The following is a 27,262-nucleotide window of genomic DNA, read 5'->3' on the forward strand; positions in this document are numbered from 1 at the left end:
GGGGTGGGGGGCAGACCCCCGCCCAGTCCTGGAGTTGCCCGGAGCCACTAGCACTGGACCACGGGGTGGGGGGCAGACCCCCGCCCAGCCCCAGCCCCACCTGGAGCCACTAGCACCCGACCACGGGGTGGGGGGCAGACCCCGGCCCAGTCCTGGAGTCGCCCAGAGCCACTAGCACCCGACCACGGGGTGGGGGGCAGACCCCGGCCCAGCCCCAGCCCCGCCTGGAGCCACTAGCACCTGACCACAGGGTGGGGGGCAGACTCCAGCCCAGTCCTGGAGTCGCCCAGAGCCACTAGCACCCGACCACGGGGTGGGGGGCAGACCCCGGCCCAGTCCTGGAGTCGCCCAGAGCCACTAGCACCCGACCACGGGGTGGGGGGCAGACCCCAGCCCAGCCCCAGGCCCGCCGGGCGCGAGTCCAGTCCATGCAGAATGCCGTGTCTGTTTGCCGAGAGCCTTCGGGGTTTCCGCAGGGGAATCCGTGTGAAAGGCGGCGCGATGGCTTCATCTACGCTACCTGAGCTCTCTCCCCGGCTGGAGCACCGGCTGATGGGACAGCGGTATGGCAGGTGCGTCCCGAGCGAGGGGCACCTGCACGGTCCCTAGTGCACCGACAGGGAGGATCGGGGCCTCAGAGCCGGCAGGAGAGGCCGGGCTGGGCAGCTGGAAGGCCACAGGCAGTTAGGGGCAGGGGCAGCAGGGGGCGCCACGGGCCCCGCTCTGCGGAAGGCTTCCCTCCTAAGCCGCAGGGCTCTGGGCCTCCGGCTGGCGGCACTCACAGCCCGGGGTCGGCAGTCCCGCGGGGGCATGGAAGTGACCCTACAGACCACAGACAGGCGTCCCGCTCGGGGCCGGCACTGCACAGCCCCCTTGCAAGGTGCGCGTGCAAGTCCTGTGAGGTGGCGGAAGGGGGTGGCGTGGCCTCGGCCATGGTCTGGGCCTGCAGAGTCCAGCTACAGACCCTGCCCCCTGCCCCATCACTCCCTGAGGCTCTGGGTACCCCTGGCGGCTGGGACAAAGCGCGTGTGCCGGGCAGTGGCTCTGCCTGGAGCCCAGGAGCCAGCCGGCCTCACCACGGTACACTGTAGAGGGCTGTGCCAACCCCGGCGCCTCCCCGGACTCGATTTCCCGACCTGCGGACAGCGCGTGGCCCTGCCCAGCCTGATCTCTTGCACCCCGGGGGAGCCTGGGCCCTGGACCAGCTGCCCTGGAAGGCTGGGCGTCTGCCCCGGTCACCTCCGGGGAGCAGGAGCTCCGGCCCCCAGCCCGCTGAGGTCCCCAGCCCTGGCATTTGGGCCACAGCCACAAACCAAGCGCACCCGGAGGTCTCGGGGCATCAGCCCACCTCTGCAGTCATGGCCTCTCCCAGCCACCCCTCCCCCTCCCGTCTGCCCCAGGGACACCTCCCTGACCGCGCCCCCCACCCCGCCAGGACCCTCTGAGATCAGATCCGCACGGGCCGGGCCGGGGTCCTCTCCCCCAGGTGTCTAAACATTGGACCAGAAATCAAAGATCAGTGTTTTCGCCACGCCCGGCCGCAGCCAGCACGGAGCAGAGCCGCAGGCCGGGGGCCGCGGGAACCCGAGCACCCACTCCCCGTGCGTGATCCCCGCCTGCACTCGGTTTGGGCCGTTTTGTCCCTTGGACGTCGCGGGTCGTTCGCTGCCTGCGTCACGGCGGTCACCCCGAGAGGGGCTCCGCAGGCGCTCGGGACACTGGAGGGTTTTGCACGCAGATGTGGTCTCCTGCCAAGGAGTCAGGCTGGTGGCTGCCCCCGGCCTGCAGCCCCCATCTCACCGCGGCCTCCCACGCCTCCCAGGCGGCAGGGGCTCCCGCACGCGGCCCCGGGCAGGCCCTGGTCTGAAGGGGCCCTCCCTCCCCGGGGGCGCCTGAGCAGCCTGGGCGTGGCCTGCAGCCCCCAGGGGGGCAGGGGTCTTCTCGCCATGCCAGGCGGTCCGGCAGGGCTGCTCCCGCCCCTTGCCACGAGCTTGAAGGAGGCCCGAGCCGCCGCCACCTCCAGGGTCCGGGAGGCGGGAGCGCAGCCTGGACGGCGGGGAGAGCGCCGAGGACCGCCCGGGCCTCTTCCTCACCGGGGCGGCGCGGGGCGGCGGGGCGGAGCCTGCGCGAGCTGGGGCGGGGCCTGGCCTTGTTTACTCGGGGGAGGGGTGTGGGGGCTCCTACCCACGCCCCGGGCTTCCTGGACCGGACGGGGCCGGCGGGGGGGCGGGGCCGGCGGAGGGGGGCGGGGCCGGCGGGGTGCCGCGCCGCCCCCTGCCCGCGAGGGCGGGCGGAGGTCGCCTTTAAACTCGGCCGGGCCCGGCGCCCGCAGACCCTCGGCCAAGGGAGCGGGCGCCTGTGACGTCCCCGCGCCCGGGCGAGCCCCTGCGCCCGCCCGCCCGCCCGCCCGAGCCGCCGCCCGGCCCCGGAGTCCCGCGCGCGCTCCCGCCCGCCATGCAGGCGCGGGCGCTGCTGCTGGCCGCGCTGGCCGCGCTGGTGCTGGCCCGGGAGTCCGCGGCCGCGCCGCCGTGCCCCGCGCGCTGTGACGTGTCCCGCTGCCCGAGCCCGCGCTGCCCCAGCGGCTACGTCCCGGACCCCTGCAACTGCTGCCTAGTGTGCGCCGCGGGCGAGGGCGAGCCCTGCGGCCGCCCCCTCGACTCGCCGTGCGGGGAGAGCCTGGACTGCGTGCGCGGCCTGTGCCGCTGCCGCTGGGCGCACCCGGTGTGCGGCACGGACGGGCGCACCTACGCCAACGTGTGCGCGCTGGAGGCGGCCAGCCGCCGCGAGCTCCAGCTCTCGGGGACGCCCGTGCGCCAGCTGCAGAAGGGCGCCTGCCCCTCGGGTAAGCCGGGCCCGGGGCGCCCTCCAGCCCCCGGGGAGCCTGAGGCCGGCCCGCACTCTGGGCGCCACTGGACGGCCGGGGGAGCCGCCTGTCCAAGCCCCGGCCCTCCAGGTGGGGAGGCCGAGGCCCAGCACGGTAGCCCTCCGGCCCCCAGCTGAGGTGCCCCCGAGGGTCCCAGCGAGCTCTGGATGTCCCCAGCTTCCCTGTCCGGCGCCCGTGCCCACCGCCCTCCTGTGACAGCGTCTCTCCCCTGGTCGGGGAACGCCGCTGGTTTCTTAGTGCGGCTCCGCTTGCTGGGGGCAGGTGCTGGTGGGCTGGGTTGAGGGGAGAGGCCTGGGGCGTTCCTCAGTCCGCCAGACCCCAGATCGCACCCCCGACCTGCGGGAGGCTTGGGGTCCTGTCTTCCCCGCTGAGCCTGTATCTTACGGGACAAAGCTGGGAACCCTGCTTTTGGATGGGTGCCAGGTCCCGGCCCGTGGTGCCCTCGAGACCTGCTGCCTGGGGTTCAGGGAGCCCTGGCCACGGGGCCACCGGGGAGGCCTGCAGGGGAAGGGGCGCCCAGGCTGGGCAGGGAAGGATGAGGACACGTTTTCCGGGGAGAGGGACTCGCTTTGCTGTCACTGTGAGCTACGCCGGCTCAGGGCAGCAGCGTGGAGTGGATCTGGTGCGGCTGGGGGTGGGGCCGGCGCCAGGCTGGGCCGGGGGCAGGGATGGGTGAGTGTGGTGCCCGTGGGCGTGGGCTCCCTTGAAGCTCCTGGGGAGCGCCTGGGCCCATTCAGGCTGCTGGGGCACAGCCCGGGAGCTAGGCGGGCCCCATCGGGGCACCGGCAGGTGCAGGCGTGGGGGGGCGTGCTCACATGGCGGAAGGCAGAAGGGCGAGCAGGGCGGGGCACTTCGCAGGGGGAGGAGCTCTGGCTCCCGGTGCCACCCTGGAGGCCCCGCTCCTGGGGCCCTCACCCAGGCCACCCAGTTTCAGCCTCTGACTTCTGGAGGGGACGGGCCAGGGGTCTTTTCAAAGCTGGTGGAAATGCAGGTATGGAAACCTGTGCACTTACGCCTTCTGGCGAGCTCTGCGTGCGAGGAACCGTCGAGTTTAAACCACAGCCGGGGCGCGTGGTGGGCTCAGCCGCAGGGCCGCCAGTCCTGGGGGCGGGCCCTGCCTCCGCTGAGACCCCCTGCGCCCCACGGGTGCCATCCAGGGAGGATGAGGAGACCCGGCCGATGGGTGGCGCTGTGTACTGCCGCCAGTACCGACGCTGCCACCGGATCAGTGTCCGGGCACTCCCACAGCGGGTGCAGCCGAGCTGTGGAAGATGGGGGGTCCCCCAGGCAAAGATGGGGAGGCCGAAGGGGGCCCGGGCAGGGCAGAGGCCGAGGCACAGGTCCCAAGATCAGCTGCTGGTGTCAGGGAGACGGGAACAGAGGCTGGAGAGGGGGCGCCGGGCGCGGTCCAGGCAGCCATGATCTGGCCTCTGCCGGCTGCCCGCCTTTCCCAGCATCGCTCCTGTTGGGGACGCCCCACTGATGTCACCTGGCGCGCAGGGACCTCGGGCACCAGGTGTGGGCGGGGGCACACGTGGACCCCGCGCTGCATGGAGGACCGAGTGGTGCCCGCCGAGGCCAGGAGGGGCAGTGACCAGGCCCGGCCCAACCCAGGTCTGCCTTGACAGCTGCCCCAGCCCAGGCTTCCAGCAGGGCCCTGAGGCTCAGCCCCCAGCAGCGCCCAGCCCTGCCCTCCGAGGGCCCAGCAGGAGCTTCCGGACTGATGGCCACAGCCAGCGCACGTGGGTCACAGCCCATTCTGGCTGCTTCTGCAGGGAGGGCGCCCCACCGGGGCCAGCCCTGTCCCCTCCCCTGTGTAGCTGCCCCCTCCCAGCCTCTATGCGCTGACGGCCTTGTCCCCGGCGACCCAGGCCCCCTGCCCAGCGCTGGCTCCCACCCGAGCTGATGTGGTGCACCCGCTGGCCTTGAACGGCCCTGGTCTCTTACCCAGTCTCCTCTGTCCCCGGGTGTTGGGGTCACCTGCCCTCCTCCCCTGCCCCTCACTCCTTGTGCCCCCGGGCCCCTGGGTTCCACCATGACACCCCAGGGGGCTGCCCATGCCCCTCACTCCAGGCCCTCCCTCCCTGACTTGTGCCTGAGTCACAGCGCCCTCTGATGCCTTCTCTGTGCCAGTGCACCAGCCCCCTGCTACCCCAGGACCTTTGCACACACTCTGTGCACTGCCCAATGTCCCCCACACACACCCTGCTGTACTCGGTCCATGGCCTTCCCTTGCCTGGTGCCTGGGGTCTCCCCTGGATCCCTCAAAGCACCTGTGTCCGTCACTGATGTCCTCTCTCCCCCAGGGCAGAGGCCCCATCTGTTGTCCCTGCTGGGCCCACACGAGGCCGGGCACCGCAGAGGAGGGTCGGCCGGCAGTGGGCGAGCCCCGGGCCCTCCGGCCTCCTTGCGAGTCTCTGGGAGCCTTGCACAGACCAGGGTGGGTGGAGATCGGGTTGAGCCTGGAGCTGGAGCCGGAGCCGGGCCTGGGGCAGCGTTGTGCGACCCCGGGCGGGTTTGGCAGTGCCTCCCGGCTGTGTTTCGTGGAGACTTTTGGTTGGCTTCGGCTCCTAATCCTCTTCGCAGCTTGCTGGGGCCGGCTTGGAGTCCGGCACCCGGGGCTCAGCAGGAAGGGACGCTGCCCCTCTGCCCTGCCAGCCCCACCACAGCCCCCAGCCGCAGCCCTGCCCGCCCAGAGCCCGGCCTGGCCACCGGGTGCCCGGAGCCCAGGGCAGAAGAGCCTGGGCCCAGCTGCTGCCCGGCTGCCCTCCCCGCTGCCCGGCGGGAAACAGACCCTGGCCGCAGGCCCGGCCCGGCCTCCAGGTCCACGTCTGGGAGCCCCCGGGGTGAGGGGGCCAGGGGCCGGCCCTGTGGGCCGGGCTGTGAGCGCGTGTGAGGCTGGTGCGGGCAGCCTGGCTATGCGTTCCCCGCGCGTGGGGGACCCGGCTCTGCCCACCTCCCGCCGGGTTGCTCTGGGCTCAGCTGGCGCCGCCTTGGTCTGCGTGTCCCTGTCCTGAGCTGTGCCGGGCGCCGTGGGCCACTCCGCCCTGAGCTCCAGGTTTCTCCTTCCCTGCTCCCTGCACCGGGCGGCCCCGGGCACCCTGAGAAGGGGTCCCCGCCTCGTTTGAGGGGACCACGGCATTCGTGGCTGAGAACCGCCTCTGTGCGGCAGGGGTGGCTAGGTGTGCGCGTGTGCCCGGGGCCACAGCTCCCTGGAGTTGTGCAGTGCGCAGCCTGCCCTGCTGGCACGTGCCGGCCAGAGCCAGGGCGGACCCGGTTCTGCTCCTCGCGTCCAGCACTCGGGCTGAGTCACAGCGCGGCTGCGTGCCCAGGACGAGCCCCTCGGGCCTCGGCTGTGGGGCGGGGATGGCGCTGTGGCCCTCCTTGCTGGGTCCCTGGGATATTTTACCAGAAGTGCCCTGCGTGGCGTAAAAGCCGCCGGCGCCCGTGTGGAGGCGTGGACACAGCTAAGGCCGGGGCGGCGGTGTGGGGGGAGTCCCACGCCAGCGGGGGTTGAGGCCGGGCAGGAGCGGCCGGCGGTGCGGGCAGAGGGGCCGGGGTGGGGGCTCCTGCTCACAGCTCAGGCCTTGCGTTCCGAGGAAGACCCTGAGCTCAGATCAGCTGACCGCACCCAGCCAGGCAGGGAGGGCTTCCTGGAAGACGGGCTGTGCTGTGGGTGGTGCAGAGCCTGCCCAGCCTCTCACAGCACAGCGAGCTGGCAGGGCTCTCCCAGGGCTGGACAGCTGGTCCTGTTGGCCATGAGCCAGCGTGTGTGCGCTCTGGCCGTGTGCCGGGCAGCCCCACGGCCCCTCCGAGCCTCGCTTCCCGGCCTGGAGAATGGGCACACGGCCGTGGGAATGCAGCGAGGTCACAACTCGGAGCCCAGCGGCCGTGGCCCTGCAGGGAGGCAGAGGCTGCGCTGCGGCCCGGGTTGGGGGCTGGCAGCCGCTGCCCGTCTGAGAGCCACGGTGGGGCTGGGGCGGGGGTTGTTGGTGGGGGTCCGGCTCACTCCGGGCCGCTGTCGACAGGGGAAGTTCTTGGGTGCGTCCTGGGACCAGTGAGACCCGGGAGGGGCCCTGAGAGTGGGGGAGCGGCCGTCCGGGCCACCAGCTGCACTGTGGGTAGATGGGCACGCCCGGTCCTCCACCGAGGGCCCCCCTGTCCCCAGCTCACAGATGACCGCTAGGCGACAGGACAATAAAGAAGTGGCCTTGGCGTTACACAGGAACGGGGTCTCCCTCCTGGTTCGACCTGGTGTGCACCAAGGGGAGTGATGCGTGCCGTCGGGTGGGTTGTGCACTGCACAACTCCAGGGGGAGCTGGCCATACTGTGACCTTGGCCCATAACGAGCCCGCAGTAGTGCAGTGCACAACCTGTGCAACAGTGCAAGGTGGCCGTGTGGGCGTCGGGCCTCGGTTTCCTGGGCAGTCAGTACTTCCAGGGCCGGGCCATGGATCCCCTCCGGGTTCTGCTGTGCCTCCATTCCTGCCGAGCCGGAGCCCTGAGACCGGCTCCTGGCCCTCCTGGTCCTGACCGTGACCGTGGTGCCGCCTGTCAGGTCCTCCCAGGGCCTGGAGCCCCCAGGGAGAAGCGGCGGGAGCTCGCGGCGAGTGTGGTCGGGGCGCTGTTGACTTCAGGACTTTGGCTGAGGGGTGGGGGCGGGGTTGTCCCAAACCCCAAATAAACAGCGTCTGTTCCCGGCGCGGAGGGGCCTGGGTTTCGTGTGCGAGTTCCTCCTACCCACTGAGTCACCACTGACTCACGGGGGGGCCGGACACAGGCCCCCCCGCACCACCCACCACGCTGCCTTAAAGGGACAGGCCTGGCGGGGCCGTGCTGGGGCCGAGCGGGCTTTCCTCCCGGGCCCGGTTCCCTGGGCTGTGGAATGGACCGATGCCGTGCCGGGAGGGGGCTGGGGGACACCGGGAACCCCCAGGCCAGTGCTGGTCCCTGATGGCGCTGTGTGTGGACCTACTATGTGTGTGACACGGCCAGCGGCTGCAGGGGCCGGGGTGACCCAGGCCGTCCCTGTGCCCGTGAGCCGGTGCTGGGCGCCAGGGGCCCGCGGGGGCCGTGCCTCGGCTGTTCCGTGGGAATCCAGCCCCAAACGTGGCTCTGCCGCAGCCCCCGGCCCACCCCAGGGCCCCGTTCCAGGCCTCCTTGACCTGTGTTGTTAAATCCTTTCCAGATTGCTCTGTGGGAGTCGCCCCCGGCTTTGCCCCCGCCCCAGATAACCACGTGTGGGCGTCGCCTGACCCGGGGCGGGGGTCGTCCCGACATGGGCGGGGGGCCTGGGGGGCCGGCGTCGTCGGACAAGTGGTCTTTGACGCAGGCTGGCCAGAGCGGGCAGGGAGACAGGCGCCACAGGTCCCGGCCGAGACCTCCCCCCCACACACCCGAGATCCCGGTCCCGTGGGCTCGGGCAAGAGGGTCGGCGCCACCTCTGATGGGCTCCGTGGGCTCGGCCGAGGGGGTCGGCGCCACCTCTGATGGGCTCCGTGGGCTCGGCCGAGGGGGTCGGCGCCACCTCTGATGGGCTCCGTGGGCTCGGCCGAGGGGGTCGGCGCCACCTCTGATGGGCTCCGTGGGCTCGGCCGAGGGGGTCGGCGCCACCTCTGATGGGCTCCGTGGGCTCGGCCGAGGGGGTCGGCGCCACCTCTGATGGGCTCCGTGGGCTCGGCCGAGGGGGTCGGCGCCACCTCTGATGGGCTCCGTGGGCTCGGCCGAGGGGGTCGGTGCCTCTGAGCCTCAGCAAAGATGCTGCCCTGGCTACCGCCTGGGGACCACGCACGGGGACGGCGCTCACTCCCGACGATGGGGGCGGGGTCCCCCAGCCCCTCGGGGAGCCTGGGTTCTAGTTGCCACCAGCGCCGGTGCACAGCCACCTCCCTGAAGCGCCAAGGCGAGCCCGACTCTGGCCTGTGCCCACGGTGGCCCGGTGGCAGCCCCGGCGGCAGGCGGCTCGTCACAGGCCGGGCACCTCGGTCCCATCGTGCAGCCGAGGAGGTGGAGCCCAGAGAGGGCGAGCGCCCATCTGGGGCCACACAGCGGACAGCCGTGCCCAGCCCAGCCCGGTGGGGACCTGGAGCGCTAGGCTCAGGCCATGAGGGGAGCCGAGGGCCAGCGGGCTTCGTGCCGCTCACACGGGTGTGGTCGAGCATGGTGCAGACGGGGCGGACCCCGTGGGCCTGGAAGGCAGAGCGAGCCTGGTGGGGACGGCCCGGGGGCTGGCGCGGGGCACGAGCCTGGCCCTCTGGGTCCCGCGGGGGTGGGAGCGGCGTGGATCCCGCAGGGGCCGAGGTCCCGCAGGGGTGGAGTGGTGCAGATCCCGCAGGGGCCGGGGTCCCACAGGGGTGGAGTGGTGCAGATCCCGCAGGGGCCGGGGTCCCGCGGGGGTGGAGCGGCGCGGATCCTGCAGGGCCGGGCCTGCCTGACACACGGGGTCCCCCTGCCAGCGCAGGTCTCCACCAGGTGATCAGCCCCCGGTACAAGTTCAACTTCATCGCTGATGTGGTGGAGAAGATCGCGCCAGCCGTGGTGCACATCGAGCTCTTCCTGAGGTGCGTGAGCCCCCGAGCCCCCGCCCCATGGGCCCTGAGGTGTGTGAGCCCCCGAGCCCCCGCCCCCACCGGCCGGGCCCTGAGGTGTGTGAGCCCCCGAGCCCCCGCCCCCACCGGCCGGGCCCTGGGGGCCGTCGGCCTCACTCCACTCTCCCTTCAGCCCGCTGCCCGGGACCTGGCTGAAGGAGAGTGGGAGGGGCTGCAGGTGCACTGGGTCGGCCCCACCCGCGAGGAGGAGGAGTTAGCAAACGTCCTTCCTCGGCCTGGGCTCCCGGGTGTGCAGGGAGCCGGCAGGCAGCGGTGCAGACAGGGCCCTGGCTCCTCCCGATAGGGATCGGCGGCCAGACGTGAGCCTTGCTTCTGGGCACACCCGCTCCCCCAGGTGGCCACTCCCTGTGACGGGGCCTCCTGGGGCGCTCCAGGGGCCATGAGTGAGCACCCAGCCCAGCGCCCTCAGCCACGCCCTCACACGCGTGTCCAGTGTCATGTCAGCCAGCCTCGGCCTGCCTGTCAGGACAGTCCTGGGGGTGCCCACCTCGTGGACGAGTGGGCGGTGGGTGCCCGTGTGGGACCCAAGGTCCCCCTGCCCTGACGGACGTCCCCTGCCCGGGCGCCCCAAGTCCACTGGGTTGGTTTGTTCCCTGCCTCCTCCAGGAGCCCAGGAGCGGGCTCTGTGCCCCCAGGCCCTGGACGTGGACGCGGAGGCCAGAGGAACGTGCGCAGGTGCGCAGGCGCCGAGAGCCAAGCCCAGGCTCCACCCGGTGTCTCGGAGCCCGGAGCAGAGCCCATGGCTCCGCGGGCCCCTCCCTGCCCTTCCCTGGGCCCCAGGCCCCAGACGTGTCATTGAGGAAGTCGGCAGAGTGGCGCTGCGCTGGCCTGGCCGAGGCCCCGGGCGCCGGCACAGAGCCAGCTAATTACCGGTGTGGCCCGGCCCGCACCCACGTCGGCCTCGGCCGGCGAGACAAGATGCCCAGCAGCGCGAGAGCCTCTCGCTGTGACCTTTGACCCAGGGCTGCCCGGAGCGGGCAGGGGAGGGGTAGAAGCTGGCTGCCAAGCTGCGTGGGCGGTGCCGCGGTGCAGGGCAGCTGAGTGCCAGGTGCCAGCCGCTGCTGTGCCCGGGGCCCACCTGCCCGACGCAGGCGAGTAGCTCCGTGGCTCTGGGCTGTTCCCCCTGCATCATGGAGTTAGCTACCGGATAGGTTTCCTGGGACCGTCTAGGGGGCGCCGCGGACCCCCACCTCCCGTGGGTCTGAGGTCCAGGTTCCCGCCCCTCCCCTGGCTGCTGGGCGCTTCTGCGCCCCCTGGCGTTCGTGGCCTTCCCCCGGGGCCCCGGCCTCTGTGCATTGCCCTCTGACAGCGACTCCGGTCTCTGGACGTCCTGTCAGCCTGGTCGCAAACATGGGGGCCTGGGAGCTGAGCGCACCTCTCAGCGCACGGCCCCTAACTGGTAGGGTGGCCCTGAGCGTGAGGTGACCCGGTCCCTGGCTTGGCGGCAGCAGCTGTGACCCCAGCACCGCCCCGGGGCTGAGGAGACAGCATGCACCTGCAGAGGCCATCCCTGCCCGGGCGGGTGCTCCATGGCCCCACCCCCTGGCGTGTTCTCCCTCTTGGGACATACCCCGTCCCCGCCGGCCTCTGCCGTACAGCCCCAGGCACTGGGCGTCCACTTGGGTCCCAGGGAGAAGGTCCTGAGCGACATCTGGCTTCCCACCTCCCCCTGCCCAGGGAGCAGGGCTGTGACCTGTGCAGACAGCCCATTTCCCAGACGGGCAGACAGAGGCACTGAGAACTTCCTGTGGCTGTGAGCCGCCCAGGCTTTGGGGACCTGGGCCAGGACCCAGCTGGGGGGCGGCAGAGCCGGGACTCGCACCCGGCCCCTCGCGGCCCCTCCCTAAAGGCCCTCTGTGCTTGTCCGAGCGCAGGCACCCGCTGTTCGGCCGCAACACGCCGCTGTCCAGCGGCTCCGGCTTCATCGTGTCGGAGGCCGGCCTGATCATCACCAACGCCCACGTGGTGTCCAGGAAGAACGCCGTCTCGGGCCGCGAGCAGCTCCGGGTGCAGCTGCAGAATGGGGACGCCTACGAGGCCACCGTCAAGGACATTGACAAGAAGTCCGACATCGCCACCATCAAGATCCACCCCAAGGTGGGCGGCGCCACCCGGCCAGGGGCTGCAGGCAGGGGAGGTCTCAGACTTGCTGGCCCCGCCTGCCCACCAGGCAGCTTACCCAGGGCCCGGGGCCAAACCAGACCTGGGACCCTGAGCTCTGCACCCAGGCCGGGGAACGGTGGTCGGGCGGTGCCCGGCCCACAGTAGGGGCGGGACGGGGTCCCTCATTGTCCCCTCCGAGCCCCTCCTTGGGGTGCAGCTGTCTCCAGGGAAACCTGCCCACCGGCTGCACCTGTGCCTCCCCAACACTGACCGAGCCCCTGCCCGGGCTGGGTGAATCCTCCCATGACCCCTTGGGCGCTTTCTAGCAGGTCTGCCCTGGCTGCAAGCAGCCCCCTGTGGGGAGGGGCCTGGTTAACCTTGGAGCTTCCGGAGGGGAAGCTGAGGCTCCGAGGTGAGCTCGCCCCCCATCACAGCTCCCGGGGCAGGGCGGCTGCTTGGCCAGGGCCCCGGCCTGTTCTCGGTGTTGTCCCCGGTGTGGGCGCCCTGGGAGGGACCTGGAGGTGTCTGGACCCAGACCTTCCCTTGGGGCTGGGCTGAACCTGAGCCTGCAGGGGGCGTCACGGCCCTCCCGGGGAGAGCCCTGGAGGTGGGCGTGGCCTTGCTCCTGCCCATCACGGCCCAGGAGACTGAACGTATGACAGTTGTCATGGCAACACGGCCCCTGCCTCGCCGATGTCACGCTTGCCTGTGCACCTGCCGACGCGCTTCCAGCACCCCCCCCCCCGCCCCCCGCAGCTCCTGTGACTCCAGGAGCGCAGGGCAAATGTGATGCGGCCGCTGGACGGGCTCCAGCCCAGGGGCGGAGTCGGACAGACTGACAGACAGACGGACAGACACGCTCCCCTGGCCCTGTAGGAATACCAGAGGGGGTGTGCAGGTGTCTCAGTGTGCTTGGGGGGGAAGAGCTTGGCAGAGTCCCTCACCTCCCCAGCCTCAGTTTCCCAGGTAGCCGTATTGGGAGTCCCGGTTGAGCTGGATCAGGGAGGCCTGCAGGTGCTGGCGGAGCTCGGTCCTGCTGTGTCCATCGCGGTGCGGCTGCGCCCAGGGCTTCCAGAAGGTGCTCAAGGGGGCCGAGCACCACATGGCCCCCGCAGCTGAGCCGCTGTCCCGTAAACTCCAGCCCAGGGTCTCAGCGGAGGCCCCTCCCGGAGGCAGAGGCTGATACCCCCTCCCCGTGTTCTCCCCAGAAAAAGCTGCCGTTGCTGCTGCTGGGCCGCTCGGCGGACTTGCGGCCCGGCGAGTTCGTGGTGGCCATCGGCAGCCCGTTCGCCCTGCAGAACACGGTGACCACGGGCATCGTGAGCACCGCCCAGCGCGACGGCAAGGAGCTGGGCCTGCGCGACTCCGACATGGACTACATCCAGACCGACGCCATCATCAACGTGAGTCCCGGCCTGGCCGGACCTCCCTCCCTCGGGCCAGGCCCACACCCCACCCCGCCTCGCTCCTCGGGCTTCCTGGGGGGCTTGCGCTGCCCCCAGCCCGTGCCCACGGCAGCCGCTGGTCTCCCGACAGGAGCAGAACCAGTGCCCCCTGCCCCACCTTCTCCAGTCCGTGCTACAAGCCCACAAGTGGCGGCGGCACCCAAGGGTGTGGTTTGGGCCGGGAGCGCCAGCCGCCCAGCCCCCGCCTCGGGTGGTCTCTGAGGGTCTCTCTGTGCCTCTGTGAAGCTTGGTGGAGCGAGGGTGGGAAGGAGGGCGGGGCTGGGGGCCCGGCTCACACCCCGTTCTCCCCCTTGCAGTACGGGAACTCCGGGGGACCCCTGGTGAACCTGGTGAGTGCCCCCCGGAACCGAGGCTCTGCCCGGCTGGGCCTCTGCTCACATGGGAGCCAGACCCGCCATGCAGGGTGTCCGGCACGCCCCTCGGTCGGCCACGGCTGGGCTGGAGGCCCCCAGGGGGACAGAACCCCTGCCCGGCACCTGTGCCCCTCAAGGACGCTGGTGGCCGCCACGAATGAGGGGTGACCGAGGAAGCTGCCCGGGCCACGTGGAAGCAGCGTGGGGCCAGAGACTCTGAGCGGCGCCCAGGTTCACCCGCCGGGGAGGGGGCCTCGTCCTCCCCTCCGTCCACTCCTGGTTCCGTCCATGGAGTTGGCCCCTTCTCACCCTGGGTGAGATGTTTCCAGGGTACCAGGACCTCCGCTCAGAGCTCCTGGGCCCTGAGCAAGCAGGTGTAGATGCTTGCCCGCGGGGCCGGTGGCCGGTGTGGACCCCTGGGATGGCTCTGGCCTTCCAGCTGGTGCGGGATCCAGAGGGGCTTCCTGGAGGTGGAGGCGTTAGCAGGCCGTGAAGACAGGATCAGTGCAAGGGAGAGCACCCGGGGACAGCAGGGGCCCCGGAGTGCAGGCAGCAGGGTGGCTGGAGACGCCGGGGCCGGGGAGCCTGGGCGTGCAGCCGGGCTGGGCAGGGGGTCAGGGCTGCTTCCTTCACTTTGCCGGCTTTGCAGCCTAAGGTATGGCCTGGTGTTGGTGAGAGCGCGTGTGGGTGGAGTGGAGGCCGGAGGCCAGGAGGCCAGGCCAGGCACTGCTGAGCGTGTCCAGCCCCGGGGTGGCCGCGGAGGGGCAGAACCTCCGTCCACTGGGTCCTGGGCTGGCCCTCTGTGGGGGCCTCGATCCAAGGCTCTGCCCCAGGCCCCTCGGGGGTCCCTGCCGAGCTGATCAGGCCCTGGCTGGGATGCTGGGAGGTCACAGGGCAGGGGGGTGTGTGCTAGGCTGTGGAGACGGGCTCCTGCCCTGGAGTGCGTCCCCTTAGGTCCCATGGGCCTGGGACAGGTTCTGCCCAGGGGGCACCGGCCCAACAGGGTGGGAGATGCTACAGGGCTGCCGCCCAGTTCTGGAGAGAACGGGTCCCCACCGGCCTGGTTACCTCTTCTGGCTGCTGGAACGTGGCCTGGTGGGCCCTGCTCCTTGGGGGCAGTGAGGCTGCAGCCAGGGAGGCAGGCTGGAGCCAGGGCCTCCCCAGCACGGTCGGCCACACGGGAGCGGAGTCCACGGGTCTGGAGGCCAGTGGGAGGGGGTGTGGCCCGAGAGAACGCTATCAGGGCAGTGGGGCTGTCCACCAGCCTCCCAGGCAGGGGCTGGCCGGCCGAGGCGGAGCCGTGCCCTGGAGGCCATGGGCGGGGCCTGACCCCTGCCCGCCCCCCGCCAGGATGGTGAGGTCATTGGCATCAACACGCTCAAGGTGGCGGCCGGCATCTCCTTCGCCATCCCCTCCGACCGCATCTCGCGCTTCCTCACCGAGTTCCAAGACAAGCACGTGAAGGGTGAGTGGCTCCGAGGGGCAGGAGGGCGGGCCCCGGGGGGCAGGCGCAGGCGCAGTGGGACTTGGGCCCTTCACTCCCCCCCATCTCCGTGAAGCCTGAGACCCCAGGGTACCCCTCCTCAGCTCAGGGCCACGGGCACCCCTCGTCTCAGCTCCGACTGCCGGGGCGCCTGCTGGTCTGAGTGGCTCCTTGGCTCTCAGAATCTGGTCCCCTCCTCCCTCCCTTCCCCCATCCTCTCGACACCCACCCATCCATCCCACATCCGCCCATCCCACATCCACCCATGTATCCAATATTCGTCCGTCACCACCAGCCATCCATCCGTCCACACACCCATCCATCCGTCCACACACCCATCCACCCGTCCACACACCCAGCCATCCGTCCACACACCCATCCGTCCACACACCCATCCACCCGTCTACACACCCAGCCACCCGTCTACACACCCATCCACCCGTCTACACACCCATCCACCCGTCCACACACCCATCCACCCGTCCACACACCCATCCACCCGTCTACACACCCATCCACCCGTCTACACACCCATCCACCCGTCTACACACCCATCCACCCGTCTACACACCCATCCACCCGTCTACACACCCATCCACCCGTCCACACACCCAGCCACCCGTCTACACACCCATCCACCCGTCTACACACCCATCCACCCATCCACACACCCATCCACCCGTCCACACACCCATCCACCCGTCTACACACCCATCCACCCGTCCACACACCCAGCCATCCGTCCACACACCCATCCACCCGTCTACACACCCATCCACCCGTCCACACACCCAGCCATCCGTCTACACACCCAGCCACCCGTCTACACACCCATCCACCCGTCTACACACCCATCCACCCATCCACACACCCATCCACCCGTCCACACACCCATCCACCCGTCTACACACCCATCCACCCGTCTACACACCCATCCACCCGTCCACACACCCAGCCACCCGTCTACACACCCATCCACCCGTCTACACACCCATCCACCCATCCACACACCCATCCACCCGTCCACACACCCAGCCATCCGTCCACACACCCATCCACCCGTCTACACACCCATCCACCCGTCTACACACCCAGCCACCCGTCTACACACCCATCCACCCGTCTACACACCCATCCACCCGTCCACACACCCATCCACCCGTCTACACACCCATCCACCCGTCTACACACCCATCCACCCGTCCACACACCCATCCACCCGTCCACACACCCATCCACCCGTCCACACACCCAGCCATCCGTCCACACACCCATCCACCCGTCCACACACCCAGCCATCCGTCCACACACCCATCCACCCGTCCACACACCCATCCACCCGTCCACACACCCATCCACCCGTCCACACACCCATCCACCCGTCCACACACCCATCCACCCGTCCACACACCCATCCACCCGTCCACACACCCATCCACCCGTCCACACACCCATCCACCCGTCTACACACCCATCCACCCGTCTACACACCCATGCTACTCTTCGCCCGTTACCCGTATAACCACCCGTCCACCCGCCACCCGCCCCTGCATTCGGCCGTCCCCTCGTCCACTTCCTGTGTCCCTGCCCTATGTCCTCGCGTCCTTTGCGTCACCAGGCGCTCACTGTCTCTGTGGCTGGGCGGTGCTGAGCTCCCTGTAGGGGAGCAGAGCCCAAGACCACCCTGATGGTTGGAAGCACCCCCTCCCAGCCCCCCCAGCCCAGCTCCCATCCAAACGCGGGCGTCTGGTGCCCCTGCCGCCTCCTAGGTGGCCGTGAGCACCCAGCATCCCGGTACAAGGTGCTCTTGGGTGAAAGGTGCCCCGGGCGGAGGCCCACTCGGGGAGCGGGCGGGGTCCGGAGCCGCCTCCCTCGCCCTCGAAAGCTGCTCACCTGCACCTGCCTCCCTGTCTCCTCCCAGCCCCCTCACCAGCACTTCACTGAGAGCAGGGGCCTCCTGCACGATCCCGCCAGCCACGCCCGCGGACCCCCGTGCGGCCGAGACCAGTGCGGGGAGGACCGGTCACACGAGGAGCTGCCACCTGTTCTCCGTGTGCTCTGGGTGGGGGCAACGCAGCCGGGCAGGGCCTGACCTTCCCAGAGGAGCTGTGGGCTCCCTCCGTTGGGTGGGGGGACCCAGCAGGCACCTCTCGAGCCCTTGTCGTCTTGGCCACTAGGAAGCTCGGAACTGCTGCGCCTTCCACCCGTCGCAGCCTCCTTCCTCCCTGTCCACCAAGCCCTTGTATTTAATTCCCCATGGCTCCACGGGCGCCTTTCACTCCGCCACCTCCTTGGACGGAGCAGTTGGGTGGGGGGTGGGGTGCAGCGTCCCCTTCCTCCTAGTGTCCCACCTCAGGTAAGATCCTCCCCCTGGGGTCCGGGCCCCCGGGAAACACTTGTCCCTGCGCCCAGAGCCGTGTCGCCTCCACGGTGAGTCGCGGCAGGACGACAGGCCATCTGTCGTTCAAAATTCTGCAGAAGTTGACTCCTGTTTGTTTCTGTTTTTTATAAAAAAATTAAAATATCAGGTGTCCCGAACCCCGTTAAAGTCCTTGGAAACAAAGCAGACCCTGTGAAGTCAGGGGCTCTGATGCCCACTTTCTTGCTCTCGCCTGGGGTTGGGGTGTGGTGGTCACCGGGGTCTTTGGGGTTCGGGAGCCACCAGCAGGCTGGGCTGGGGGGCGTGGCCTCTGGGCGGCCGTGCCTGTGCTGGGGGAGCCGTGGCTGGGCGGGCTGTGTTCCCGGAGCAGGGTGGGGAGGGCTGCGCCAGGGGCAGCCGCGGGCGCGTCCTGAGCTGGGACCAGACCCAGCACCTGCACCGCCCTGCACGTGGAACGTGGTTCGTGCCGTGGCTCGGGGTTTTGATTGGGGTGGAATCCGTCGTTTCGTGCACCATCGCTATGTGTGTCCCCAGCTTGTGCCTGTCCCGGGACGCTGGCGCCCTCCCCCAAGGCCGTCGCAGGGACTGGAGGGTTCGAGGCAGAGTCAGGCGCGCCAGCCCCTGCCGCCCTCGCTCAGCTCCACATCCGGGTCCTGGGGAGCCTGGGCCCAGGCAGGGCCCTGCTGGCCAGGCAGCGTGGGTGGGGCCCGTGGCGGGAGGGCAGGCTCCTGGCACCCAGAGGAGGCTTTGCCTGCAGGCTGGCAGGAAGCCGCAGGCCTCGGGCTGGGAGCAGTGGTGACCGGCGGCCGGGGCCTTGCAGGGAGCAGCTTGGGTGGCCTGGGCTTCACCCTCGGCCTTTCTCAGGCCAGCGTGGAGCATTCAGACGCCGCCTCCAGAGAGACACCCCGGCCCCGCTCCCCGAGCCCGGCTGACACCTCTGGCCTGGCCCTCGCCCAGCTCTTCTCAGACACCGGCTACCAGGCCGCTCCCGGAGAGACCTGCCCCTGCGGCCCGCCCGCCGCCTCCTCCCTGGCACTGAAGGGCAGCCGGGTCCTGATCTCCCTCCCCTGTCCGTCCGCGAGCCCCTGGCTCCACCTCAGGATGCCCCTGCGCCGGGCCGCTCCGGCCGCCCCGCCTCCCCACCGGCTCTGGCCACCAGGGCACTGGCGCTCTCTGCCTCTCACTGCCGCCCTGGCCCCCACGGCCCTCCCCGCTCCCCCACAGCTGCAGGGGACCTCCGGAGCTAAAGGCAGATCAGGGTTAAGAGCCGGGCCTGCCTTGGCCCACCATACCCTGGGGCTATACCCCCACCCACTCCAGCACACTCGCTGTCCATCGGGCCTCTCAGGTGAAGTATGGAGGAAATGTTTGCCCCCTTGAAAAGCTTCGGCTCTTGGTGTTCTCCTTTTGAAGCTGGGAGCCAGGAACACCATCCAGGTCTCCCACGTGCGTGACCAGATCCCGAACACTTGAGCCGGAAGCTGGATTGAGGAGCAGGGCCAGGATCAAACCCAGGGACTAATTCGACATGGGACACGGGCATCCCCAGGGCCACGTAGCCACTGCACCCAGCACCCTCCCCAGCCGTGACTTTGATGGAAGCCAGTTTCCTGAAGGAGCCACGTCCCGGTTGCTGGAGTGTAGATACCTTTGCCGGGCGCCGGCACTGTGGTGTAGCGGATGAAGCAGCTACCTGGGGCCCCGGCATCCCTCAAGGCCGGGTCGCCGTACTTGGCATCGCTGTGGCCAGCTGTGCGAAGTCGGCCTTGGTTCACAACTGGGCGAGGGCTGGCGCTGTGATGGAGCAGGATAAGCTGCCGGCATCCCACGTGGGCGCTGGTTCGAGTCCCGGCTGCTCCACTTCTGACCCAGCTCTCCGCTGTGGCCTGGGAAAGCAGTGGAAGATGGCCCGAGTGCTTGGGCCCCTGCACCCACGTGGGAGACCTGGAAGAAGCTCCTGGCGTTGGCGTGGCCCAGCCCTGGGTGTTGCAGCCATCTGGGGAGTGAACCAGCAGATGGAAGGCCTCTCTCTCTCCCCCTCTCTCTAGGTCTTTCAGATAAGTAGGTAACTAAAAGAAGCAAAGCTCTCTGCAAACTCCACGTCTCCGCCCTTCTCTTCTGAGGTTTCCGACTTGGGCCCAGAGTGCATTTTGAAGTTTCCGAAAGCTCTCCCAGCTTTTTGGATTCTCTTCCTTTGGTTTTTGCTCTGGGCGGCCAGCTGTTCTAGAACCGCTCCAGCAGGAGCGTCTTGGAACCCAGTGCAGTGGCCGCCGCGCTCACAGTCACTGGCTCCCAAAAGCCCCCGGGAAACGTGGGGTTAGGAAAAAACCATGCATTACAAACATTGTTTGCAGCAAGCTTCGTCCAGGCCCACGGTTCCCGGGGTGATGTCAGAGGGCTCTCTTCCCCTCTCAAAGCTGTTTCGTGTCGTCTAGATCCTGTGCATGTCTGTGTGAATTGTGGAATTAGTCTGTCAAGTTCTTCGAGAACAAAAACAAAATCCTGCAGGCCCTGAGCCCCGTGTTTGCGGTGCCAGGCCCCTGGGAGAGAGCGTGGGCTCCCACCTGCCCGGGCTCCGTGGACCTGGGAGGTGGCAGACGGCACAGGTGCCCGGGCTCCTGCCCCACAGCGGAGACCTGGAGGGAGTCCCTGGCTCCTGTCCGTCCTAGCCCTGGCCGACACAGGCTGTGGGTGTCCATGGGGCGTGAACCAACAGTTGGGAGCACACGCGCACTCTCTCTCTACCCCTCACTGTCTCTTACTTTCATATAAATAAAAAATTTTCAAACTTTTGAAAGGCTTTTAGATTTTGATGGGGATTGTGTCGAGTCTATAGACAATTTGAGGAAAGCTGGCATTTTACTTATTTAAAAAAATTCATGTATTTACTTGAGAGGCAGAGTGAGAGAGAGAGAGAGAGAGAGAGAGAGAGGTGTCTTCCATCCACTGGTTCACTCCCCAGATGGCCACCATGGCCAGGACTGGGCCAGGCTGAAGCCGGGAGCCAGGAGCTTCTTCCGGGCCTCCCACACGGGTGCAGGGGCCCAGGACTGGGGCGTCTCAGCGACGTTGGATCTTCCGACTTGGGAACAAGGCTTACGCAGATCTTCCCTGACTCCTGGGCGCATGCCCTGCTGGTGGTCAGCGCGCGGGGCCGAGCGCCCGTCCGCGGGTCCGCTCCCCAGCACTTGCCAATTCTGATGCTGCTACGGGTTCCGGACGTCATTTCAGTGTCCGGTGGCTTGGAACCGGGTCGCCCAGGGCGGCTGCTTTTTGTCGGCTGAGCAGCCGGTAGCCCGCGGAGTCCTGGCCGCCCGAGGTCTTCTGTGCAGGTGGCTGTGCGCCCTGAGTAGTCAGCCTCGCGTCTTCCTCTCCGCTGTCACTGTCTTTCCTGCCGGGCCTGAACTCAGAAAAACCGAACAGAACCGGCAGCGCGCCCTCCGTGCCGGCCCCAGCCTCCGCCGTCATGGTGGGGGTGGCCCTGGCGCCGCCTGGGTGTCCCTTACAGGGCGGCAGAAGCCCCTCTGTTTCTCGTCCGGACCAGGGATGGAGGCGACGCTCTGTGCCTTTCCCGCCATGGGAATTTGGGGATCCGGTTTTCTCTGTTGACGCTGTCAATTTCGTTGCTTTATTTGTAATTGATTTATCTATTCTACTTGAGAGACAGAGAGCGGGCAAGCGCCCATCCGCTGCTTCGCTCCCCAGATGCCAGCAGCGGCCGGGGCTGGGCCAGGCGGAAGCCAGGAGCCTGGAGCTCAGTCCGGGTCTCCTACGGCCCTCACGGCTGCCCCCCCGGGCGCTCGTCGGCAAGAAGCCAGACCGGAAGGCGCTCCGCTGGGTCACTCCCCAGATGGCCACAACGGCCGGTGCTGCGCCGATCCAAAGCCAGGAGCCAGGAGCTTCTTCCGGGTCTCCACTTGGGTGCAGGGGCCAAAGGACTTGGCCCATCCTCTACTGCTTTCCCAGGCCACAGCAGAGAGCTGTATTGGAAGTGGAGCAGCGGGACCTGAACTGGCACCCACATGGGATGCCGGCGCTGCAGGCCGGGGCTTTAGCCTGCTGTGCCACGGCCCCACCCCTCGAGTGGCAGCTCCACGGTTGAGCCCACACCTGCCCCGAGGAACCGTTTTGTCCGTATGCACGCGGATCCTGGCCAGCTTGCTTTTCTGGTTTGGTATCCAGACAGGTTTCTGGTGGAGGCGGCGTCTCTCGCTTCCTCGGCGGGGGCAGGCCTCCGGGGAGGACCCTCCGGGCTGGACTCCTCTCTGCGGGGAGACCTCACTGGGGACGCGGGCTGTTTTGGACCCGCTTCCATGGAGTGAGCTTTGCTACTTTGGAAATGGCGAGGGGCGAGTGCCTCTTCTCTAAGTGGTCAGGTGTACTGGGGTCCCCCCGCTGACCTGCCCCCTGCCCCCTGCTGCCACACCGAGGCGTCCCAGCTCGCCGGGGTCGCGGGCCGCAGTGGCACAGAGTTCGGAGTTCGTGGATCTCCACAGCGGCTGTTGACTCCGCTGTGCCCGCCCCCGTCCCCCCACCCACTCCTGCTTGCTTTGGGCTTCGTTGCGCCTTCTACTGTTAGGGTGGAAGCCAGAGACCCCTCTTAGCAGGGCTGCAGCCTGGCCTCCCTCTCCCTTCCTGTCCACGCGTGGGGAAGCACGGCGGGCCCTTCCGGGGGCCGGGACGGCTCTGGGACGGATGTCCGCTTTCCACTGCGGTCGGACTTTCATGGAAATTCGCGCAGCGAGCTCTGTGATGACTCCGCATTTGTCTGGGCGACTTCCGGGTCTGAGTCAGCTCCAAGTCTGCCGCCGGCAGCGGTGGGGGCGCTGTGGGTGCCACTCTGGGAGCGGTGTGCGCGAGCTCCGCCCACTGGGCGTGGCGTCCGGCTGTGCTCACTATGTGACTGGGGGCTGGGGGGAGGCAGGCATGGTGGTGAGGTCCCTGCCCATCACGGGCGAGGCCAGGAGGACAGCCCCGCGGGCCACTGGGCAGGGTGTGGAGCTGGGGGTGCAGACGCTGGGCCACAGGGTCGGGGTGTGGAGCTGGGGGTGCAGAGGCTGGGCCTCTGGGGCAGGATGGGGAGCTGGGGGTATAGACGCTGGGCCTCTGGGGCGGGATGGGGAGCTGGGGGTATAGACGCTGGGCCTCTGGGGCAGGGTATGGAGCTGGGGGTGCAGACACTGGCCACTAGGGCGGGGTGGGGAGCTGGGGGTGCAGACGCTGGGCCTCTGGGGCAGGGTGTGGAGCTGGGGGTGCAGACACTGGCCGCTAGGGCGGGGTGTGGAGCTGGGGGTGCAGACGCTGGGCCTCTGGGGCGGGATGGGGAGCTGGGGGTGCAGACGCTGGGCCTCTGGGGCGGGATGGGGAGCTGGGGGTGCAGACGCTGGGCCTCTGGGGCGGGATGGGGAGCTGGGGGTGCAGACGCTGGGCCTCTGGGGCGGGATGGGGAGCTGGGGGTGCAGACGCTGGGCCACTGTCGGGTTGCAGCTGGGGTGCAGACGCTGGGCCGCTGCACAGGGGGCGGTCCTGGGCAGCGGGTGGCCCGGAGCCAGCCCCGCCAGGCAAGGTCTGACCACGCCCACTCTGCTTCCTTTCCAGACTGGAAGAAGCGCTTCATCGGCATCCGCATGCGCACGGTCACCCCCAGGTGAGCGTCTGCGGCCTCTCCACAGCCCTCCTGCCCACATCCTGCTCCCTGGGCGCCAGACGCTTGGCTGCTGGCCTCGGCCCAGCGCGTTCCCTCTGCCTGACAGATGTGGCTGGCTCCCTCGGGACCGTGTTCCAATACCGCCTCCTCCAGGCAGCTCCTAAGGCTGCCATAGCAAGCTGGGCAGGGGGCAGGCCAGCCCCGCCCGCCCAGAGGCCCCAGGAGAAGCTCTCTCTTCGCAGCTCTGGGGGCCCTGGGCGTCCCTCAGCCCGTGGCTGTGTGGCCCGCTCTCTGCCTGTGTCCCCACACGACCTGCTTCTGGGTGTCTGGCCCAGGCCCGCCCTGGCTCCTCGTAGTCACAGCAGCCGGTGGACGTGGGGCCGCCCCGCCAGCTCTGTTTACACAAGCGGAGGTCTTATTCCAAATAAGGCCGCATCCTGGGGCTCTGGGTGTGCACACATGTGGGGACACTCTGCGTCTCCTCTCCCCACTGGGCCGGAGCTGCCTGCTGGGGAGACCTTCCCACGCCCCACCCCACCTGGCCGTGAGCTCACTGGGGCCGGGCGTGTCCGGCTCCTCCTGCAGCTCTGCCCCCAGCGCCAGGCCCAGCACAGACCGGCGCCTGGAAACCCTGAGTGTGTGCGGTGCACAGCGGTGGGCAAAGGAGGGAGAGGGAGGGCGGGGGCGTGACACAGCCAGGTGCAAGGGTTCATGGAAGGCAGCAGGGGCGGCTGCCTTGGAGCTCTGGGAGGAGCCACGGGGCGCAAGGCCGACCGTGCCCTCCAGCCCACACCGTCCCTGAAATGACCGTCCTCGTCCCAGCAGCTGAAAAGCAACTTGGCGTCAAGACGAATGTTCCAAGTTATCTGAGGATGTGTGTTCTTCCTCTGCCCCATCCGTCCAGCCATCGTTCATCACCCATCATCCATCTGTCCATGCATCCACCCCCCCACCCATCCACCCACCCGTCCACCTGTCCACCCACCCACCCAGCCAGCCATCTGTCCATCTGTCCATGCATCCACCCCCCCCCACCCAGCCACCCAGCCATCCGTCCATCTGTCCATGCATCCACCCATCCACCCACCCACCCACCCAGCCATCTGTCCATCTGTCCATGCATCCACCCTCCCACCCATCCACCCACCCGTCCACCCACCCACCATCCACCCAGCCATCCGTCCATCTTTTCATGCATCCACCCATCCACCCACCCACCCAGCCAGCCATCTGTCCATGCATCCACCCATCCACCCACCCACCCACACCAGCCATCCGTCCATCTGTCCATGTATCCGTCCTCCATCCATGCACGCACCCACCCAGCCGTCCACCATCCGCCCACCTGTTCAGTCTGCTGCGCCCCTCCATGACGACCCCGTCCCCAGTCCATCCCTCCTCCCCCAGCCACTCAGCCGTCTTTCCTGCCTTCCGTCCGTCTACCTTTCCTGCTTCCCACGTGCATCCTCCCATCTGTCTTAGCCGCTCCCTCCCCTCTGCCATCGCCCCCAGCTTCTCCTGGGGACACGCGGTGGCCCTGGCGGGGGGGGGGGTTGGCAGGAGGGAGGGCAGCCCGGCGCCCGGAGTGGGGCCGGGGCCTCAGCAGCCGCTCTGTGTCCTCAGCCTGGTGGAGGAGCTGAAGGCCAACAACCCCGACTTCCCGGCCGTCAACAGCGGGATCTACGTGCAGGAGGTCGTCCCCAACTCCCCGTCTCAGAGGTGGGCTCTGTCGGGGAGGGGCGGGGGGCGGGGGGCCGAGGACTGGGCTGCCTCCCCCTGACCCTCCTCCCGGGAGGCGTGGCTGAGAGCTAAGGAGATGAAGGTCCTTTGCCCAGACCCTGCTGGGGCAGACCCTCCACTGCTGGCCGCCGAGCTGTGCTGAGCGTGTGTGGCTCACGTCTGTGGTTGGAAACCGGTCTGAGAGCTGCAGGTGGAGCTGCCGGGCGGGGGCAGGGCGGAGGTGGAGAGGAGCAGCAGGCTTGGCCCGCGTGGTCCTTCCCCCAGGCAGGGGCCCCTGTTTCTGCCACGGAAGGGGCCGTGCTGGGAGCTGGTGCCGCACGGCCTTCTGGGAAGCAGCGTGCACACCAGCCCGCGGTGGAGGCCGGGGACGACCCCAAACTCAGCCCCGTCTCCTGGTGGCTGCCGCACGCTGCTGAACTCAGGGCCAGCGGTTACCGTGCAGGGCCTCGAGCTGGGGCTACTTCTGGTCTCACAGCCAACGTGGGGGTGGGGGCGGGGCTCGGGTGGTGACCGGTGGCCCGGTTGGCCGGCAGGGGCGGCATCCAGGATGGTGACGTCATCGTGAAGGTGAACGGGCGGCCGCTGTCGGACTCGAGCGAGCTGCAGGAGGCCGTGCTGACCGAGTCCCCGCTGCTGCTGGAGGTGCGGCGGGGCAACGAGGACCTGCTCTTCAGCATCGCGCCCGAGGTGGTCGTGTGAGCCGCGCCCACCGCGCCGCAGACGGAGGACCGCCCGGCGCCCAGGGCCCGGGCCCCGCATCGCAGCCTTGGGGAGCGTTGGGCCCAGGGAGCCGGATGTCCCCTCCCCTCGTACAGGTGCTCCTAGGCTCCCTGCGTGCCAGGATGGTGCTCAAGCCCCGCCCTTCCTGCAGGTGCACCTGGCCCCAGCCCCTGCCTCGAACCTGCTGAGGGGCTCACCTGCCCCGCCCCTCACTCAGCCTCACTCTCACCTGCTTCAGGCCCGGCTCCCAAGCCGCCTCCTCCCCTCACACCCCCCCCCAGCCGTCCCCCACCCCGCGCTGTGACAGGGGCTGCGCGCCCTGCCGCCTGGCGTCCTGGAGAGTGAGTGGCCTCTGACCCCTGGAAGAGCCAGCCCCGGAGAGGCCCGGGCTGGAGCAGGAGCCCAGTGGCCGCCCCCTGCTGCTGAGCCGCGCTGTCCCGGCCATGAGGGGCTCCCCGGCCCCCAGGCTGCGGGCAGCCAGCAGGGAGGAGAGGGCATCTCACACGCAGGCCTGTCCTCCCTGGTGACCGTGGGGCGGGCAGAGGGATCTGGGACCTGCTGGGGACTGAGCCGGCTGCCCCTCCCGCGGCGGCTCTGGGTCCCAGGACCGGCGCCTCTCGCGTCCGGCTGGGGGCACGCCGTGCATCGAGGGGCCCTGTGTGAATCCGCTCCCGTGTGGCCTGTACTGTGTGTTTCTCTACTGTATGGAAATTAAAGTTTACGAGCACTCGGCTCCCAGCGCCCGCTGCCGTCTTTCCCGGGGTTGCATGTCCAGCACCGACGCCGAGGCGTGGGCAGTGGCCTCCAGCTGGGTCCCCGGGCACACGCCACCCTGACCCCTGCATGGCCCGGCCCCTGCCCGTGGAGACCGGGCCCAGTGTTTGTGCTGTGTCTGCCCCACGGCAGCTTCTGCTCCCCCAGAGTGACCCTGGCTGAGCAAGGAGCCCGCTGGTGCTGGGGTCGGGGAGGGGGCAGCTGATGGCTGTGACCCTGCTGGCTCTCCGAGAGCCAGGAGCTTAGGGGACTGCGGTGGGGGCGTCAGAGCCGAGGGCGGGGGCACCGGGAAGCCAGAGCCCCCGCTCCTGGAGCCTCCCCAGTCCCGGGGTCGTGGGTCACTCTGGCAGCTTCCAGACCGGGAGGGGAGGCTTCAGCCTGCCCTGCGTGTCGCCTGCCCCCGAGGTGGGCAGGCCCAGCGCCTCTGCTCAGACCACCTTCCCCCCCAGCCCACGTCGGCCCCAGGAGGGACCGTGAGCTCCCGGACGCTCCCTCTTCCACTCGCTCACTCACAAGCCAGGCGGTGCACGCCTCCTCCTGTCTCGGTCAAGTTCGATTTGTACCGGCGCTGGGGGCCTCCCCTGCAGCACCAAGACCCCGTGGGGGGCCCCCAGATGCTCCGCGGGGCAACAGATCAGGAGGCAGAATCACCCTCCTCCCTCCCGGAGCCCTGTTTACCCTGGAAAAATGGACCTTTTGGGGTTCACCTGAAGGGAGGTGACCGGAACGCAGGAGCTCGGGGGAGGCTGACTCGGGGGCTGGCTCCAGTTCACCCGGAGCTGTCGCTTCCCCTCGTGCTGCTGCCTCGCCCCCACCCTCCCGGCTCTGGCCTCAGGCTGCCCATCTGTGAAATGGGGAGACAGGATCTGTGCTCTCTGAGCCCAGGGGTCCAGGCCTGGGCTGGGGTCTCAGCTTAGACGTTTCCTGGCTGCCCTGCGACATGGAGGTGGGTCTGTGGCCTCCAGGCCTCTGTCCCAGCCCCCCTCCCCAGCTCTGACCCCTCCCAGCCCAGCTGTGCTTGTGCAGAGCTGGCCGGCTGCAGCTGGAGCCATTGTGCAACGCTGGGCCCCAGCGCACCAGTGCTCGGCTCGCCGCCCACCCTG

General features: G+C 69.2%; 1 protein-coding gene across 2 annotated transcripts; it reads left to right on the plus strand.

Moving 5' to 3' along the window:
- The first annotated feature begins 2,454 nt into the window (after nt 1–2,454).
- On the plus strand, nt 2,455–26,118 carry HTRA3 (HtrA serine peptidase 3). Of its 2 annotated transcripts, XM_062213441.1 has the most exons (9): nt 2,455–2,842; nt 9,346–9,445; nt 11,368–11,590; nt 12,805–12,999; nt 13,359–13,391; nt 14,766–14,880; nt 22,877–22,925; nt 24,549–24,644; nt 25,199–26,118. In XM_062213441.1, exons 1-9 carry the CDS (start codon nt 2,455–2,457, stop codon nt 25,362–25,364), a joined length of 1,365 nt encoding a protein of 454 aa, XP_062069425.1. In that variant the 3' UTR covers nt 25,365–26,118. The 2 variants fall into 2 exon arrangements, with proteins under 2 accessions (XP_062069425.1, XP_062069426.1); XM_062213442.1 differs by lacking the exons at nt 22,877–22,925; nt 24,549–24,644; nt 25,199–26,118 and adding an exon at nt 16,820–17,449.
- The last annotated feature ends 1,144 nt before the right edge of the window (nt 26,119–27,262 follow it).

Source organism: Lepus europaeus, chromosome 16 (genome assembly GCF_033115175.1).
Source record: "Lepus europaeus isolate LE1 chromosome 16, mLepTim1.pri, whole genome shotgun sequence".
Classification (NCBI taxonomy): Eukaryota; Metazoa; Chordata; class Mammalia; order Lagomorpha; family Leporidae; genus Lepus; species Lepus europaeus.